General features: G+C 36.1%; 1 protein-coding gene across 1 annotated transcript; it reads right to left on the bottom strand.

Moving 5' to 3' along the window:
* Window positions 1-4,679: 4,679 nt before the first annotated feature.
* LOC129003039 (jouberin-like) lies at window positions 4,680-19,979 on the bottom strand. Its single transcript, XM_054431242.1, has 11 exons — window positions 19,870-19,979; window positions 19,371-19,561; window positions 18,686-18,905; window positions 16,353-16,632; window positions 15,587-15,802; window positions 10,868-11,078; window positions 10,184-10,296; window positions 8,696-8,943; window positions 7,326-7,485; window positions 6,720-6,958; window positions 4,680-5,082 (listed from the first exon to the last, which is right to left on the bottom strand). The coding sequence occupies exons 1-11, from the start codon at window positions 19,887-19,889 to the stop codon at window positions 4,710-4,712; spliced, it is 2,271 nt and encodes a 756-aa protein (XP_054287217.1). The 5' UTR covers window positions 19,890-19,979; the 3' UTR covers window positions 4,680-4,709.

Genomic DNA, 19,979 nt, shown 5'->3' with positions numbered 1-19,979 from the left:
ACATATTTCATGGAGAGAAAAGCATTTCAAGTTGAACGTGCACACACATTTTTGACAAAATAATCTAATCATGTTAGGTCGGTTTTGTCAGTCTTTTACAACCCAGTAGTCTGTGAATGATTAAAAGTAGCAGTCGTAGGCCTACTGCTGCAAAGTGGCACTCTAAGTAGTTCGTTGTATCAGACCTATGAGCGCTAGTGTTGTCGTGTGCTTGCTTATAACTGCAATCTACGCGGTCTGCCAATGGTGGAAGCCGAATACAGGGAACCCCATTTCACGTGCGAGGCGAAGCTGAGTATGTGAGAGCTATTTTCACGTACGAGGCGAAGCCGAGGACGGGAATGATGGAGCAAGTGCCGGATAATAACTTTCGGTACAAGTTATGAACGATACATTTCATCACGACGCAAAAATACAAGAACACAGAATAGCAGACCTCAGTAATATTTCAACTATTTTATTTCTCAATTAATTTGATTGAACATCAAAATAAAATAGAATCTTCTAAAAGGAAACTTGCGTCTATTTTTGATTAATTTTTAAAACCGAAAATTATTAGAAAATATTCTAAAGTTGGCCTACGTAAATTTCTTAATGAATTTTGTTTAAACATCAAAATAAAAGAATAAAACAACAATTACCAATACACACAGCTGATTCAAATCATTAACTTAAACCGTAACAAAACACTAGCACGCGTAGTGAATAAATGGAGAACTAATTGAGAGTGAGGGAAAATCAGCTGTTTGGTTTTCCCTCGCCCTAAATTAGAGCTTAGAAAACGACTACTTTCATTGATGTCAGATGTTATCAAAAATAGTTACTTTCGTTAAGGAGTGATGAAAAGACTGTTTTGCTTTCATGTAGTACTAGGCCTACTACTTGTATTTAATGTTTTTTACTTTTACCCATCTCAAAGGGGATAAGGGGATATAGAGATGAATCTGGTTTTTGAAGTTACTGTAAGCTAATTTTGTTTCATAAAACCTCAAAATTATCACTAACTCTATCGGTCCACTTAGTTTTCTTAGATTTCATTGAATCTTCCTTGGGGGACAAATCAAATTACAATGTCCGTCCAGAAAATAACACTTTTCACATCAATGGTTTTTGGGGTGGTGCAATTGCCTCCATATTGTCATCAAAGTTTTCTTACACTTGATAAGCACCCACCTACAGAGTCATGCGCACCATATTTTTCTTGGAAAAGGTGGAAAAGGTTTTTAACCTGGAAAGGTGGCCCTACCCTACAACCCTAGTCAGTTGTCAGTTGTGCAGTTGTCCTAGTCAGTTGATGCAATGAATACAACCCCTTTAAAAAGTCTCAACGTAAAAAATAGTCTGGAAATATTAGAATTTTCAAACATTTCTGGCAGAATTTATAAGTCGGTGTTGAAAAGATGTGAAGGATGCATAAGAGAGTGTGGACACCACTTAGAGGACCTTCTGAAATAAGATTAGGCATAATTTTAGTAAACTTATACAGTAGACCCCCTCTTAACCGACCTCGTATTAACCGATAATCGGATTATCTGCCTTTGATCGTAAAATAATACAGTTTGTTTTAACCGACCTTGCTTTGAGAGCAGCTCGGTTTAACCGCCGCTTTCTAGGAATCTCGGCATTTCCGCTCCCACGCTGGGCGATGAGAACTGAACCATACGCTTATCTCCACAGGATATGACTAACAATAAGTTATTTTGTGTTGATCACAAAAAATATAGCATAGCCTATTGTCAGTTTGTCATCATCGTTCGTAGCTCGAGCACATCTGATCAGATATGTTATCTGTGCGGCAAATTTATAACATCATAAAGTGCGTTACGATTTTGAGAACTGATTATCTTATCGCTGGAGTAAACAAACAACGCAACTTGTAGGGAGGGCAGGGAAGGGGTGTTAACAACTCCAAGGTCAAGATCGTTTTTGTGCCTCGAACCTCCAGTGAGTGGCCATAAATAAACGTCCTGTCTTGTAACAAAATGGTCGCTTGTATCTTTAATGACGACAAAAGGTTTTGTACTGTATTACTATGTATTTGGAAAGCATTAATTAATACACTACAGTAGTAAAGCTATTAAAGTAGGAATTTTATTGACTCTTGCCTAGTATTATAATATACTAGAGAACCCGTGCGGCTCAATGAGCCGCATAGTATGAAACATAACGCCGATGAAAACTTTATGCTTAAATTCGAGTAATTGTAGCTAAATCTTAAAGTTTTTTAAACACTTGTTAGAAACTAATTTTAAATATCTCTGTTTGCGTCGTCAAGGTTCACCTACATTATTTCTGTTCTCAGTTTTAATTGATAACTTCTAATGAATGCTAAACGACCTGCTTCAATTCGAGTTAACATGTTGCAACAAAGTTTTTCCAGCATTGGGAATCGAAGAACACTGTTGCCTTAGGCCTATTGATAACCTGTGTTTAGTAATTTAAGTTGGGTCATTTTATTTCTTTGATTTAAGACATCCCCCTATTCAAACGAATTTTCTTCGTGGAGAACCCTGAAAAGTGAGGTGATATCAACCATTTCATGTGCTCCATTTTTTGCCAACTTAACTGTCCTAATCTGCTTTGAATAGGCTAAAGCAGCAACACCATTGAAAGTTGGTTAACGTATTTTAACGTGTTGTCTGTCAGTCTCACGTTTTTCAGTGGAGTTTCTCTAAATACCTGTCCCAACGTTTTGAAAGTATGGATTCATTTGTCGAAATAGGTTGGATAACTCCTGTAGCTATACGATTTGGATAGCAATTTTCGTATTCTCTTTTTGAACAGCGTATATTATTTGCCTTTCCTAAATCATAAAAATAAACTTGACCGTAACAACTCGATCGTTGAATACATAAACACTAATTCCTTCACTTATGTTTGGTCTAATATTCAACACTAAAACATTCAAAACTTCCACCACCACTAAACCACCACCACTAAAACCACCACCAAAACCACTAAAACCACTAAAACTTTCAATAGCAAATGAGTTGTTGAAACTTCTTATTTTTGGCTTGAAATGTCTGGATTGTGTTGGTAAATTCAGTCACAATAGACCTTGTATAAGTTTTCCCGAAAAACTGGAAACATAACGTAGAAGTAAACAATCCATTTGCGTTTTTTCTCAATTGAAGTAGAGCGAGTAATAAAAAAGTTGACAATAAAAACATAAGGTCCACCAAGATTTGTTATAATCTTACTACTTGAAATCATCATAGTCAAGGCATTAATATAGTTTGTACTAAATGTTTTGAAATATCTTGTTTTGTCAGTGTCAGAAACATTTCTTGCATGCATTCATTTGATCTGACATTAGGCAAGTTTACTTTACCACCGTGACAACACTTTGCGCTTCGTCCATTTTTTCACTTCCAAATTGAGTTGCATAGCAAAACCATCGACGTATAGCAGAACTGGCAAAATATTATTCATATCACCAAGTGAATGTGTATCTGGATGGGTATCTGTTAGACCAGGCCTCTCTATTTCTACTCACCTCATACGCATAAGATATGTTATTATTAATTGTCTCATCCTCCCGTTTTCAATATTTCTTCTTTGAACTTGAGACATTTTCTGTTCCTCCTACAAAACTGATTGCCGGTTTAATTTGGTCTTGACCTACTGAATATACAAACATCAATATTTACTCCCAAAAATCTAATGAGTTTCTTTTTATAAACAGCTGTTTTTGGTTTTTAAATTTCTCCTATGTATTTCTTATGGAGAAAACCCGACCTTTGAGAGGGTCTGACGCCCTTCAGAGTAGGAATTTTAAAATTCTAAAACCTTATTGCAAAACTACATATTGAGACGAATCTTTTGACACCTTAAACGTTAAAATTGGTCCACAAATAAGGGAGGAGTTGCGTTAACAAAATACGGCTTCACGTATTATATATATAGATTCACTGAAAGTAGGCCTATTTGACTTAACCGTGTTTTGTGTTTATTTGTGACATTTCTATCAATATGAAAAAGGAGATAAAGAGTAGTTTATTTTATAAATAATGCAAGTATGACTTCAAAATAATGATTATATAATTCTAAATGAATAGCACTTAATTATGTTATGATTTTAGGGATTGCCCGTTTTATCCAACCTTTTGAATTATCCGACCTAGGTCCGGTCCCATTAGGGTCGGTTAAGAGGGGGTCTACTGTAATGTTGTTTAAATTGTTTTTGATTTATGAATTCGTAATGGATATTTATTCCAACCTAGTTGTGTATTATTGTTATTTCATTGGATGCATTTTTCAACTGACTTATGGGCCACCCTGTATTTTGTAACAAAGATTTTTTACACAATGTTAATAAATAACAAAATTCCTTAAAGTTTGGAAGAAATGTTCCTTGAGTTCCAGGGTTAAATTGCGATTTTCATGGTTTCTGTTTTTGAATGTTAAGGCTTTCCCTACCAGTTCCTCAGTCACTAGACTAAGCCTACTATTCCGGTCCTTATGGTAAACATTGATTCGGAGATATAAAAGCCTTAAAAGATTTAGCAAGGCTGACTCCTAAAAGCTAAACATTAGTCTAACATGTTTGGAATTACATTATCACTCAGCTACAGCTTCCTCAAGCATTTAATACTGTACATAATGAAATAGGGCGAGTACATAAAGTAAGCTACATATAAAAATTATTTAATAAAATAAATATTAATACATAGAGGTAATACAATTTGACTAGAATAAGGTAAACAAAATTATTGTTGCACTTGACTAGACTGTTTTGCTGCCAGTATGATGTTATCCATTCTGCGAATGATTTCCAACAATCGCAGATCTTTCTCTCCAGAAGACTTATCAATGACATTCTCCAGTTGCGGAAGACTAGGCCAGTTGACTCTCTGCGGTTGGTTACCACCTGTTTCTTCGACATTCCCAGCTTTTTTCTTCTTTTTATCTTTCAACCCTTTGTCCGTTGCAGTAGTTGAGCTAGATGGTTTTTGGAGGACTTTGGAAGCAGCTTTTTGCCATTTGTTGGAAGTCTTTATCTTTTTCATTGCCTCGATAACGTCCACAGCGGTTATCTCGTTTTTCATAATGTGAAGGCCAATGTCTTCTCCAGTTGCGTTTCTGTTGAAAATAAATGTCATTAAATGACAACAAATTTGATTAGAAAACATCTCTTAGTAGGATTTTATTTAAATACTAGCTGTTACCCGCGGGCTTCAGTCAAACGGGGCGTTAATAAAACTATTGACTGGCATACTGGTTTGAGTGGCATTTCGAAAGGCTTTTCATGGTTACTTTGAAGAACAACATTGGACTTAATAAACCTGTCAGGGCAGAGTCCTAGTAGCAGGGTTGCCACCCGTCCCGATTCTGTCTGGACAGTCCTGATTTTGGTTACTTATGCCTGTATTTAAGCCTGTGTTTATATTGGCTCTACTCATGAAAAAAATCAGCTCAATTGGTCAAGTAGTTTTCACGTTATTGACATACTTTAAACATTCATATCTATAATATCAGTTCCTGGCATCCAAGAAAATCAAAATGTTGGTTATGGGGTTACTACAATAAACAATTCAAATGAGCTGATGTCATACATTTAAACAATAAATTGATAGTCCTGCACCCTGTTGGTAAACCTAGTGACTTTATAATGCTATTGAACATCATAGAACCAACTTGTTTAACTAAAACAGCTGTTAAGATTAATTAATTCCCCCTGAACGAAAAAATGGGATTTCTTTAGTGATGTCTGTATGTGTGGATGTGTACAGAGCTACATAGTATACAATATAAATAAATATAGGATGGAGAGGACACAGCTAACTCACCTGATGAAAGGTTGCAGACGAGTCAAAGAACACATAAAATCACACACATGTGTTTTATGTGTTCTTTGACTCGTCTGCAACCTTTCATCAGGTGAGTTAGCTGTGTCGTGTCCTCTCCATCCTATATTTATTTATTTAATTCAAGCTAAATGCTTTTTCCTAAAAACATAACCTTATAGTATACAATATGTAACTCGCACCTGTGGTCCAATATCATACCACAGTATCTTAGTATCCATAGTATCTTGAGACGTTTTATTTTTTGTAATTTTGATTTTTAATGGTGATTTTCCCATACCCATAAAAATCAATAAAATAAAGAAAAATCAATTTTTTACAAAGATAGCCTGACTGATTTTGGTTAAAATGTAGTATATTTTAGCCCTTGTAATTCTGAACAAACCGGCATGATTCCCATTGCTGTAAAAATTACGGTTTAAAAACTATTGTAACATAAAATAATGGAAAATCAGATTGTTGATGAGCTAATGGGAGAAAGTATGTGTCACATTACTGATACTGTTTAGTTGCATTACTTAAGGACTCGATAGAGGTTGTGGCATTATTACTTAGATAAAATCCAATGGTGATTGGCTGGATTTGAACTTGGGACCGATGTTCCACACTCTACCACTAGACTAGCTCGATTTCAGGAGCATCAATATTACTGTTATAGAAGATACAAAATCAGATTACGCGTTTTAGTGTGGTGCACTCAATCTTTGATATTTCTATAATAAAGCGTTGGTGTTGAAACAAGACTTTTATAAATTAAGATATAAAAAATGTTGACTGATCAGGGGAGGGGTGGTGGAGTTTCTAAATAAGTACTAAAACCCCAGTACTAAAATTACAAAAGATATTAAAAAATAAACTTAAAAAGTGCAAAAAAATCTGTGCGACTCTAAGATAAGAGGGTTGGTTACCAACCTGTTATATCCCAGTATGTACAGTGGTGGTTGTGAAAGTCCCACAGTAGCTAGCAGATGGTCGTGAGGATGGTAATGCACTCCAGCACTGCCTGGTGGTAGCAGGCCACAATAGACAGCTCTCAGTGCACCAGTGTGTCCATCCCACACCACCAGGGCGCCGTCTTCACCACAAGCAAACACTAAACTGCCACACGCACTCACACACAAGCCTGTCTGCATACGCTCACTGCTGCAGCCCTGGGTGGGTAAATGGTTCATGAATGTTGAGGTATCCAACATGATCAGTATAAAAATCACAACGTTAGGGATCTGTAATTTTATACAATCTTCAGGAGAGAAAGTGTCTACATTTGACAAGATTGGTATTGAAACACAGTCAAAACTGAAATATACAAGAAGTTCAAGAAACAAAAAATGCCCAAACATTGTCTGGCCAAAGAGTCGTACTTCAAACAAATGAGTAGGCCTACTTGCAGGTTCTGGCTTGCTGAACAACTTAAAGTATAATTGTTTTACCGAGATGCAAAATCGTTACCAGCCTGAGATGAGCATTACAGTATCACTGAGAATAAATAAAGTTTGATTGTGATCAGTGCTTTCTCACCTTGAAAGTCTGCAGTACAGCACCAGTAGCCAGGTCCACACTACACACAGTAGAGTTCCTGCTGTGAACCAACAGTCTGTGGCCTCCTGGATGAGTCACCACATTGCTGATCACATTACCTCTCAGCTCTCTCACACTCAAGTCTCTACCAGCTGATAGACTGAAACCATAGACAAAAAGAATTAAATATAGACCGTCAGCTGTGCTGCGGTTACCATAGGTTCTGGCGCACACCGCTTGGAGCACCACGGTAGTTACGGCGTACGCGCTACGTAAACTACAGCGGTGTGCGCCGGAACCTATGGTAACCATGGCAACCGCAGCACGGCTGACAGTCTATATTTCATTCTTTTTGTCTATGCTGAAACATACATAACCTCAGTTGTCAGGCTACAGTTAAACAAAATAAGTGAAATACTGGTTTGTGTTGTACAGATGTGATTTTGTCCTGCACAATAATTTGGAGGTTCAGAGGAAAACAGTCATGAAACAACAGAAAAATTCTCCCAAAATGAGGGAAATTATCTGATAATGGGGATCACTCAGGTACCTGTCACCAGGCGCCATAGGTGGGATAAAAATCAGGGTGTTTGGCACCAGAAAGTCAATTGTGCCTCTGAGCCTTACAACTCTGGATGGGTCAGCATACCCTGAGCCCAAGGTACCGCTGGACGGGCCTGTTGACTTCCCAACACCCCTGGATAGGACTGTTGTGCTCACAAGACACCTGATGGGCGCAATGAGCCCCCAGCATCAATGGAAAAGCGTGTTTAGCACACGGATCCATAATCAAAGGTGGAGGGGAGGACTCGTATAATCTCCCACCTCCGTGTGATTTATTGATGACAGACTTATTTTAGCACTTTGATCCAGAGCAATAAAACCTACTAAACAGCCTAAAATGTAATGTAAAACAGGTTGTCGTGTACACACAAAAATTACTAAAAAATATAAGAGAGCAGATTGTAAAACAGCATGAATTGCTTTCCTGTGAAACAAAACAAAGCTTTTTGCTTTATTCATTGACATACAGTTACAATAGAAAATGCCAACTCAATTAGGCTCTTCTGCCTTCTTCTTAATTAACGAGAGACTAATGTTTTCTCCTACGTAGGCAAAGCTCAAAAACGTCAAAAACCCCAAAGATGGCATAAGCGGACTATTTTATTATGCTCTCAGAAAGCTTTAGTAATTTTAAAGATTTATTAAATATTTAATATTAAATAATATTAATTTTAATATTAATTAATATTAATTTAATATTCAATATTAAAGATTTAGTAAAAGAAAGAATTAGTACGTAACTCATTGACGAAACTAAATTAAACATACTTGATGGAGTTTGATATTTTAAAACTACCAAACATTACCTTCCATCATCTTCCACATCGTAGACCCTGAGGAACCCTTTACTGTCAGCGGATATCACTTTGGAGCCGTCGACGCTCATACAAATGGAAGACACAAACCCCGAGTGGCCCAGGAGTTCTTGTATCAGCTGATAGGAGCTGTGAGACTCCCCCCTCCACACTCTCACAGTAGCATCATAACACCCAGACACTAGGACGAGCGGCCTCACAAACTGTACACAGTATACGAACGATGGATGGGCCAGCATCTACAACACAACAAGACATACTGTACTGTACTGTTGAGTTACAAAATAACGTACATTTAAAACTTTAAGCTATGGGAAAATTTACTTTGGAAATTGAAATGGGCATAGGCCTACATGAATCAGCTGCAGTCAATCTATATAAATAAAATTACAGTTTTGTCCGTAAATGTTTTGGTTATTTTTCGTTTCATGTGATAGGAAAGCTGAATCGTGTGTTATCGCAACTTCTGTCTTTCTGTCTATGACGCTCAAGATGGCATTTTAATCTCTCTCTTCTCCAGGAAAACGACAAAACAGATCATGATGAAACTATTTTGATGTATTCTCTACATCTGAAAGTACAAAAATACGTCAAATAACACTTAAATATATTTACACTTGTTCTGTTTACTCACAAGATGGTAAATAAATACATATAAAATATGGTAAGTGGTGATCAATTACGATTGGACACTCCAATCATCATTAGACCCAATAGGCAAATGACGAAAGTACAAATACAAAGGAGAAGTAAGAACCAAAATTAGTTTGGAACATAAAGGCTACATTTTTATGGTATAGCCTCTGGATCACTGATTTTTACAATAAAAGGTTTAAATTACCTGAACCCTTCAAGTGATACTGGTTTGTAGTTGGTTGACTACAGCTGTTTCATGTTAATATTAACACATCTTCAGGTCAAATTTATGCATTGATTTATTCCATAGAATGGTCGTCATAAGGTTTAAAGTTCACAAAAAATAACACATACACGTACACGAAACATTTAACACTGACTGGCCAAAACACAAAACGAAAAAGCGTGTAATTAACATCGGACACGTACGGTGCCTGTAGTCAACCAACTACAAACCAGGATCACTTGACGGATACAGGTAATTTAAACCTTTTATTTCAAAGGCTACACTATTTGCAGCTTAACTAATGTTTGGGAAATAATGGCTGGCTCTCGTTAATACTCAACTTTTGTCAATCGTTATTTAGGCCTACCCTTGTTCAAAATCCAATGCATTATTCCTTGTATTATAGTGTAATATATAATATATATTATCAAACTAAACCAGTAGATGGGCTAACTCAAAATTAGAATATATCCTGGGCTTGTGTCAAACAAACTTTTGCAGATATCCTACTTATAGCAATCATACACATCTATCATATTAAACAAATTACATAGAATTGCTCCTGAAACAGCAATATTCTTAGTATTAGTTTAACCATATTACAAGGTATAACAAACCTGCAACAGAGGATTTTTGGAACTAAATGGTCGCCAGACACACACAGTACAATCAGCTGATGCAGAGAGAAGAACCTTGCTGTCAGGACTCCATCGTAAACAATAGACCAAGCCTGGAAATTAAGTAAAATCATACAGTAGAACTTCAATCATCGAAACTCCAACTACATGAATCATTGATTGTCCAAATCGCTTACAGAAAGAATAATTTTAAAAGTTGGAAAACTACAATATTAGAAACCAATAATAAAGAAAACCAGAAGCCACAATTGCATCAAAATCTTGAATATACCCCACAGTCATGTAGATATTGTCGTCTCCCATGGTCATGGAAAGTCGTCATTATCCTCTGCAATCATGAATTTATCGCAAAACCTGTAGAGAAACGTTTCTGTGATCACGGTAGTAAAGGTCTGTTCGACTTGACTTGGTCTATTTTCTATAAAATACCCAATAACTCTGTAAAAATCCAATTTAAAAATTTGTTTACAATTTATAATTTGAACTTCGATTTTCTCAATCAAATTAAAACTACATGAACAACACTGTCCATAACATGAGAGAGCTCATAGCTCACCATATCATAAAAGGAGTTCAGAGTCTGTCAAAATGATTATAGCTTGCATAGATAATTAAGCACATACTGACATTTGGAGCTAAAAACGCAAAAAGTGTTAACTGTACCTTGGTGGCCAGTGAGGGTGGTGGTGTGCTGCCACAGGGGTACAGAGTAGATCTGAATGTCCTGTCGTCCGCACGCCAGCCACAGTCCGTTGTCACTGAACTGTACACTCAAGCTACCCTCCACAGGGAGAGTCTGTACACAAGTGTTGAGCACATGACAACTCTGACCTGGCAGTCTCGACCATTGCACCTCACTGTGCCTAGTAGACTGCTGTAAACACATTTACCATTAATGGCGCTTCAAAAGTAAAGATGTCAAACTTTAGACCTCTTTTTAAAATTTAAAAGAAATGAATACACGTGGTCATTAGAAGTTTGCCAGTTTCATCCTTGTGAAAAGTGAATAGCTTTTTGTTTTTGACAGTTACAATCTGGACCAATCTGTCTTTCATAATTGAGTTTTTAATAAATAATTTTGGCTAAACCCTAGTGAAAAAAACAATAGAAAATCATTAGACATTTAAATGATATCACTACATCTTGTATTGATATCATTAGATACATAGTGATGTCAATAGATGTCTAATGATATCAAGTGGTATCATTAGAGAATCTAGTAACATTAATCACTAGACATCAGTGAACTTGAATAGATGTCTAGTGATCTCTGTTCGTCTAGTGACTTTAGTATTGATATCATTAGGTGATCCATTGATATCATTTGGTTACTTAATGATATCATTTGGTTACTTATTGATACAATTAAGGGTGTAATGATATTAGTTCAAATCAGTGTCTATAGTGATCATCTGCTACTTAATTTTGCCAAACATGAAAAAAATTGTTTTTTTAATAGTTTTACCTAAAATTAAGAACTCAGTTAATTTTTATTTATTTATGAGCTAGGAAAAAAGTAAGATTACTATGAAAATTCAAGATTTTCTTTGGATCTTTTTCAATAATACTGGTCCTGTAAGTTTTGATTTACTACCTACATATTTTTTTAATATTTATCTTTTAAAATTGAAAAGTAATCTCTGCTTGGAAATTGTAATATAACATCATAATTTTAGTCTGGGAGGCAGTGTAGAGTGTAGGTTGTAGCGTTGTAGCATTTTGTATTTTTCTGAATGTAGGCTATACTACACATTTCAAGAAGGGGACATATGCATTTTAAAGTTGAATATATTTTAAAAGTAAAACTCTAGGGGTTGGCAAATAATTTATTATTACTAGTAAATACAAATACAACGTAAATTTAATTTATTTCAAGAGTAATATAACACTAAAAATATGTTAAGTCTCTAATTTGGACTTGACTTGGCACGCTACATGAACACAAACTGGTCAGACCGTCAGACGACAACATTCAAATTCAACTGTCAAGTCAACGTCGGGTGGACTCAGGACTGGAAAGGATCCAAGGCAACCGTAGCCGTCCTCGGCGAGTTTATTTATTTCGGTATTTATTTGCAATCAGATTCAAAATTATTAGAGGGAAAAAATACAATGATCTAAATATGTGTGACAACCACCTAGTTCGTTATAGTTGAGTACGTTAGTGAAACAACTATGGAAGCTACATAAACATCAAGACTACAAGAAAGATAACCTCAAATTATTACAGTTCTGTGTCAGTTTCAATTATGTTATGAGTTGTTATTTCGTGACTGAGTATTGACATAGCCTACATCTTTTCACGTTTTAATCCTTAGAGCATGTAAGTATAAAAGTGATTATAAGTTAGTACTTTAGGACATTAGGCCTAGACCTTGCAAATAATTAAATACAAGAAACCTCAAAACAGGTTTTAAGGATAGTTACAGTTTTTACTTATGTACACCTGACCAAATGTATAGGCCTGATGTTGTATACAATCTACAATTATAGGCTAAACTTAACTTACTTAGTCTATATCAATTGTATGTTGTAGGCCCATTTTGGGGCGAATCATTAAACTGCAGAACTGCTTTAATCTAAATAACTTAGAGAAAGAATTATTCTGCTCACGAATTAGGCGTTTTTAAGAGGCAAAATGAATGCATTTACATATAATTTACAAAACCTTATTGTTTTAGACAAGATACCTGTGCAGTTTTGGTGGAAGTAACTGTTTGGGTGCAGTGAAGACGAAGACGACTAAAAATCCTCCTGACTCCTGACTAAATTGATGTCTAGTAGGCCTATATAAGTTGGCTGGAGGAAGGATATAAGTTATTTTATCTTTTGCAAGTTACTTTAACAAATTTCTCCATAGGGAATAAGTTATTACCGTAGACACGGAAAGGCCTAGGGATCAATTTACTTTTTCATTGTGTTGTCTCCAGTTGCCATAGCCTATTGTTCTTTGAGTTTTTATACAACCTATCCATGGCAGTATTAAGAATGCATATTTTTTGCTATGTAAGTTATGTGTGTGTGTCCGTAACTCGAGTAGTTTTGATCCAATTTTGATTAAATTTGATATGAGTGTCTAAAGATGACAATAGACTTGAATGAGTTTGTGAACCAGAAAGGTCAGGTTATGGGAACGGGTTGTAATAGCGATTATAAGTTTTTAGTCAATATGGTAAAGTAAAATTAAAATTAGATTTACTGTACCATATCGATTAAAATTAAAATTAAAAATAAAAGGGCTTAGGCTATGCTACGTTTGATTGTTGAGCAAAAATCAGAACGGTGTAGGCCAAGAATTACCTGCACCACTAGTAAATATTAATGTAGGCCTAAATAACTCTGATTACTAAAAATACATTTAGGCTAACGAATAAACTGCATTAGACCCAGTGGCCACGTCTTTTAGTTCTGGGCCAAAATTAATTTGTGTGCGTACATGGAATGGGCCACCGCTACAACAATAAGCCTTACCTGTTATTTGTTAAATGTATTTTTGGGTAAATTGTATCTAGTGACAGTTTTATTTTTATATTTATGACAAAGCTATTGTGGATGCCTGAAGATATCTGATGTGTTGACAAAAACGCATCGCAAATCAGCAGTGAATAGGATTGTCAGAAGGTAGTAGGTATACAATTAATTTTTATTTATATTTGACATTCCAGTAGTAGTAAATGAATGACCACTAGGCAAACTTTCAACTTTTGAGTTAAAATTTTGCTATAAATTGCTGCCCAAAACCCTTTTAGTATTTAATAGCGTGAATTTCTTATTCACTCTGTAATAAATGGGTTAGCCGAATTTTTTTTCTGGTGCGTTGACAATACAGTAGAATCCCGCAAACTCGGCACTCGATAACCCGGCAGTCTGTAAAACTCGGCCATCACCTGGCTAAGATAATTAGTGATTTTTTTGTGTCCGAGTTAAACATTGACTCAAGCCAGGTCAAGTCATATAATTCACAACTCTGTACCAAGGATTTGTTGTACTATATCTGATCACTTAATACTGGCTTTTTATATAAAAAATGCGGTTAAAAAGCTTTAAAATTGTATTGATCTTATTTTTAACCCTAGTTCCCAATAATCCGGCATTTCACAAACTTGGCACCCTTCCAATCCACATTACGCCGAGTTTGCGGGACTCTACTGTAGGCCTATATAGATTTCAAAATATTTTTGATTGGTCATTTTTTATTTTATCGGTGTATGCCTTTTCAGGACTTTTCTGTGAACGTTTTCGAGAGGAAGTCCTCCATCAACAGAAAACGAGGTGGTCCTGCGTTGTGCTGCAGTGAAAAGTTATATATCACAAAAAATGTCATAATCACCAAAAAATCCTAACCCTAATAGGCCTAGTTAAACACTAATTATGAAAAACGAAAGTAAACTTTATTCTGATTCTTAAATCAACATATTTTATTTAGCTTGGTTTCATTATTAAAGATATAATTTTTTTATTGAGCAAATTCCTGCTAAACTGAAATTATGGGGACAGAACTGTCATGTACCGTGTCTGTAACTAATCTTCCGAATAGTCAGGGTTTGGTGATTTTTGTTATCGAAACCCATCTGTTTGTTTTATGAATCAAAGTACGTAGTTACTATAGGCCCTAACTGTGCAATCTTAGTCACATATTTAACCTTTTGCTACCTTTGTTACTATTTTACTGATAAAAGTTTAGAAATTTGTCTCTAGAAATTTTTTTCTGCCTATATCATCACAAGTTTATGTCTGTGTAAGGGTCAACATGTTATCCTACATGACACTGATCGCGGTAAGTGTTACTTAAGAGCAACATGTTATCTTCTTGACTATCTTAGGGTGAGTAAGACAATAAGTAAGTGATGTCTGACAAGATTTGATTACATCATTTGTCACCACCGTGCCAAAATCATTAGACATCACTATGCAAAAGATCACTCAACATTACCTAGTGATACGTAGTGGTAATTGGGCCAACTAGACATCACTACGTTACCTAATGATCATACATTACCTAGTGATACGTAGTTGTAATTGGGCCAACTAGACATCACTACGTACTTAGTGATATCATTAGGTAACGTAGTGATGTATGATCATTAGGTAACTTAGTGATGTCTAGTTGGCCCAATTACAACTACGTATCACTACATATTTTTTTAATGATTCTCTAATGTTTTTTTTTCACTAGGGAAGAACCAGCATATATTAGTCATATATGAGCTATCATCTCTTCTACTCATTCACCCTATTTCTGCCTTGATTATGCACCTTGTCGTGTTTCAGCATTGTAAAAATCTTAAAAATTGAAATCTAACCATAATTGCTTTTTATTAATCACCAGTGGTGAAGAGCTGCAACTCTATTCAGTCAAAATAACAGTCAAGTACTCCCTACCTCATCTATCCCATGTACCCCGTCAATCGCAGGAGAGCCGGTTTCTGAGGTGGAAGGAGCCGAGTTAGAGACCCGAGAGCCCCGCTCTTCCTGTAGTGCTGACTGTGACCTTGGACAGGGTGAGAGAGGCGTAGCGGGGGCCTCCAGTTGAGACACAGTCATATACAAGCTGCCTGGGTATTTGGTTCTGGCCGCACTGCCCCACCACTCATATACCTGCGGCATTGAAATTATTATAGGCAACCAAAATGGAAGGGGTTTGGTCAACACGATGTAGGCGACCAAAACTTGGTTTAAAAACTTTTCAGTAGGGATGTTTTGAATGAGTACGCAGTTTCTTCCAGGAACAAACATTCCTTGTTTTTATTTTGCCCAGAGTCATAAAAGCTTGACTTCAAGGATACACAATATGCTTCAGTTGTTCAGTTCCTTACACAAGGTTATTTATAATTATAATTCTAATCAAACTGTGGGACCATTAACTTTTTGAATTCTAAAGTAAAAATCCTACCTATAAGGACAGCTGTAGACACCTTGCTTTTTGTATATGAAAAAATTTCTAAAAACAACCATTAGGCTATAGTTTGATAAGAAAATCTAACATAGAGGCTCAGTGGGGGAGTTTCAGGCTGACAAACCAAATATTGCTAGAGTATTAAAAAAATAACTCTTTATTAACTCCTTTTACTACTGCTTTACTGACTGAATAATTTAATGGTTTATTATTTTAAATAATATGACACAATATCACCCTCTATCCACTTACCGCTGGTGTCAACGGCCTCGAGTCCTTCGCTCGTCCAGGTTTGAACAGCTGTAGCCTGAGCCTCTGGCCTAGCTGTAGCAGTGAGCTGGCCGCAGGTCGTAGGAAGGCCCAAGCCACAACATGTCGCCCTGCAGCACTGCCTAGCCTAGCGTGACGGCTACTAGCCACCGCAGACGACACTACGTCACACAACTCCAGTAGCAACAGCGTGTGAGGCGTGAGGAGATGCGAGGGTGACTCGTTCAGCAACAAACATTCTTCCCAGACTGGAACTACACTCCTGTTGGTAATGGTTTGAAAACTCATAATCTTTATAGATTGAAGGAAAAACCAAAATTAATGTGATATTGAGTACTGTATGCCTTTTCCTGAAGTTTGTGCTATTAAGGAATGTACCCCCAGGAGAATTGAACTGATTTTTTTTTACTTAGCGTTTAGCGAATTTGATTTGTTTTAACATGACATATTTGTGTAGTATAGTTTGATCTTCGGACACTGAACTAAAAATCCCATCTATCTACCAGCTGTAGCCTATTTTTTATTTAAAAAGGACATCGTTAAATGAGCCACTCATGAGTGTGCTACAGTCGATTTTCTCCTGTGGTTTTTGTTAGCATACTGAAATATAGGCTACATACAGCTTACAGTATGTGGTTTTATTAGAATTCAGTTTAAGGTCCTATCGGCAAATTAACAGCCACTAATGGAAACCGCACTAAACTTTTACCATAGATAAAACATACTCCCTTAGTAGATTTGTCATCCTTATGGAACAGCTGAAGCCAATTTTATTGTTAGTTCTGTACGTCCAACTGTAGAGGTTCTGTTTTGTTTACAGTTTGTTTCTTGTTATTTCAGTCATTTAAAACCTCATTTAACCAAATAAAATGATATAATCATAAACAATAACTGGTCTCCTAGTTATACAGGGTGAACTTGCCCTTAACTCAACCATTTGAGATATTTGAAATCTGTTTGTGGCAACCTTCTTAGCTATAAGGGGCTACAATAATTATGGTCAATTTTGAAAATTTTTTCCTTAGGGGTAGTGGGGGTAGGGGGTAGCTTAAAATTTTCAAATGACAAGTATAGTCGAGTTTGGTATCATTTTACAGGTCTTGACAAAACATACATATTGACATAAAGAAAACCAAAATCGGCCCACTAATAACAAAATGGCGCCCTAAAACGTGTCAAATCCAAATAACCACGTGAGGGTGGCTGAAAATTAACTTGCATCCCGTTTAACTTTTAAACTATTTGAGATATTTGAAATCGGTTTGCGGCAACTTGTTTGGATATAAAGGGCTACGATAATTATGGTCAGTTTAAAAAATTTTGCCCTTAGGGGTAGTGGTGGTAGGGGGTAGGGGGTAGATCAAAATATTTAAATAGCTAGTATAGTCGAGTTTGGTATCATTTTACAGGTCTTGATAAAACCTAACAATTAACATAAAGAAAATAGAAATCGGACCAATAATAACAAAACTGCAGCTAAAAATGATTAAGACAATGGTTATTAAAAGTAATTTTGAACTGCCATTTTGTTATTAATGGTCCAATTTCCATTTTCTTTATATCAATTGTTATGTTTCGTGAAGACCTGTAAAATGATACCAAAATCGACTATCATTGTCATTTGAAAATTTTGAGCTACCCCCTACCCCCGCTACCCCTAAGGGCAAAATTTTCAAAACTGACCATAATTATTGTAGCCCTTCATATCCAAACAATTTGCCGCAAACCGATTTCAAATATCTCAAATAGTTAAAAAGTTTAACAGAGTGCAAGTTAATTTTCAGCCACCCTCATGGTTATTTGGATTTGAGTTAGTTTTAGCGTGGTAGACGGTTAGGTCTGGTCGGCCTATTTGCCTAAGACATTGTCTCGGCCAGGAGATAGCACCGTTGATCAAGAGTTTAAACTTCATTATTGTCTTGTAAGGTCACTGGTCAGCTATTGTGGGCAACTCATGAAAAGTCACCCATCTGTGGCAGAGCTTCAAGGGAGGGACAAAAAATGGTGGGCAGCTCAAGTGAAAGTTGTGGATGATTTTTTTAAAAATTGCACTTAAAATCATCATTTGCTGCATTAACAGCATATAAATACCCTACAGTTGGTATTTACAGACACCTTGTTTGACACAAATTCCAATATTGGAGTTTGTAAGATGAAAAAAAAAACAGGATAAAAAAGGAATGATAAAATCAATGAATAATCTCTGGCAACGGGTTTACATTAATAGGTTTCAAACACCGTATTTTTTCACAAAGTTATTTTAAAAACATTAACAAACAAACTATCCATTCAGAAACACGGTATACCAGTCTTACTTGCGCTGTTGGAAGTCAAACATATGAGTCATGATGGGCAGGGCGTAATCAGTGTTTTCTCTGTTGTAGCAAACTGATCGGCCTGGATCAGACTTGCGGTAGAACTCTCCTACTGCAGTGTCAACAATGTATAAACAAACCATCGGGTGGCGTACTAACGGATCTATGATGGGGCAGTCCACTCCGTGAATCGTCACTCCAACAATCCCCTCGCTCGAAACTACGGAAGAAAGTGTAATTTTACTACATAAACTATAATATTTACAACTTTGTCACCTTAGAATACAATACTTTTATTCTGATTTGTTAACATTTATTTGTTTAGTTCCCCTATTCAATAAAGAACAGTATATTTAATTCATAGAAGAAGGAGGGATGCAAGGCGCAAATCATCCATTTCAGTAGTTTTAAAGCAAGATATGTGTAGCTCGGAGGCAGAATAGAGCAGCAGGACAAAGGAATATAGTTGGGCCGGATTGGACATGGAGCAAGGAAGGTGCAGGAAGCAATCATGCTTACGGTACCTTAAAACATTGAACCCAAAACTCAAGCGCCCCACACATCAATTCCTTACTAGTCCATCCAAATACCCACATTTAAAGAGCCAATAACCACTAATAGTATAATTTCAAATATCATAGTACGAATGTGGTTAGAAAAAATATACAGAACAACATAAATTTACCATCGGAAGGTTGGGTGGTCTTCTCAAAGTTTTCTGCAGCCTCAATCAAACTCTTGACACTAGGAGTTGATTTTGTCTCATCAACAAGAAGTGTTGCAGACTTTTTCTTCTCGCCATGCACTAGAAGTTCTTGTAACTCAATTTCCTCTTGAGCTTTCAATTGTTTCCTCCTCTTTTTCTTCCTTTTCTGTCTGAAATTAGTATAAATTACAAAAAGGACTGTTGAAAGAATTTTATAGACTACACTAGCTGTCTGGACTGCATCAAGAGCTACCAAAATTTTTACTACATCGCCCGTGGGTTTATTGTGAACGGGATGGGTTGTGATGTTCATTTCTACTTAATTGGCAACAATTCAGTTTTTTCACATACAGTACCCAAGGACTGATTTCAAAGCAAAATAACCATATAAATTTCAATTGTTTAAGCAATTGAAAAACGTGATAGCTTCAGGAATGTGCTTTATACTATTTGACAACAAAATCAAATTAAGACTTACTTCCTAACTTCAAGAGGCATTTCTCCATCATCAGTATGTTGTGATTGTGACTCCTGAAGTTTAGCATCTGATCTTGGTGTTTCTAAGTCATCAACATTAGACTGAAATAT

This window comes from Macrosteles quadrilineatus, unplaced genomic scaffold (assembly GCF_028750875.1).
Source record: "Macrosteles quadrilineatus isolate MER2022 unplaced genomic scaffold, UCM_ALF_1.0 Scaffold_9__3_contigs__length_116548681, whole genome shotgun sequence".
In the NCBI taxonomy this organism is placed as follows: domain Eukaryota; kingdom Metazoa; phylum Arthropoda; class Insecta; order Hemiptera; family Cicadellidae; genus Macrosteles; species Macrosteles quadrilineatus.
This window is presented reverse-complemented; position numbering and strand designations above follow the sequence as displayed.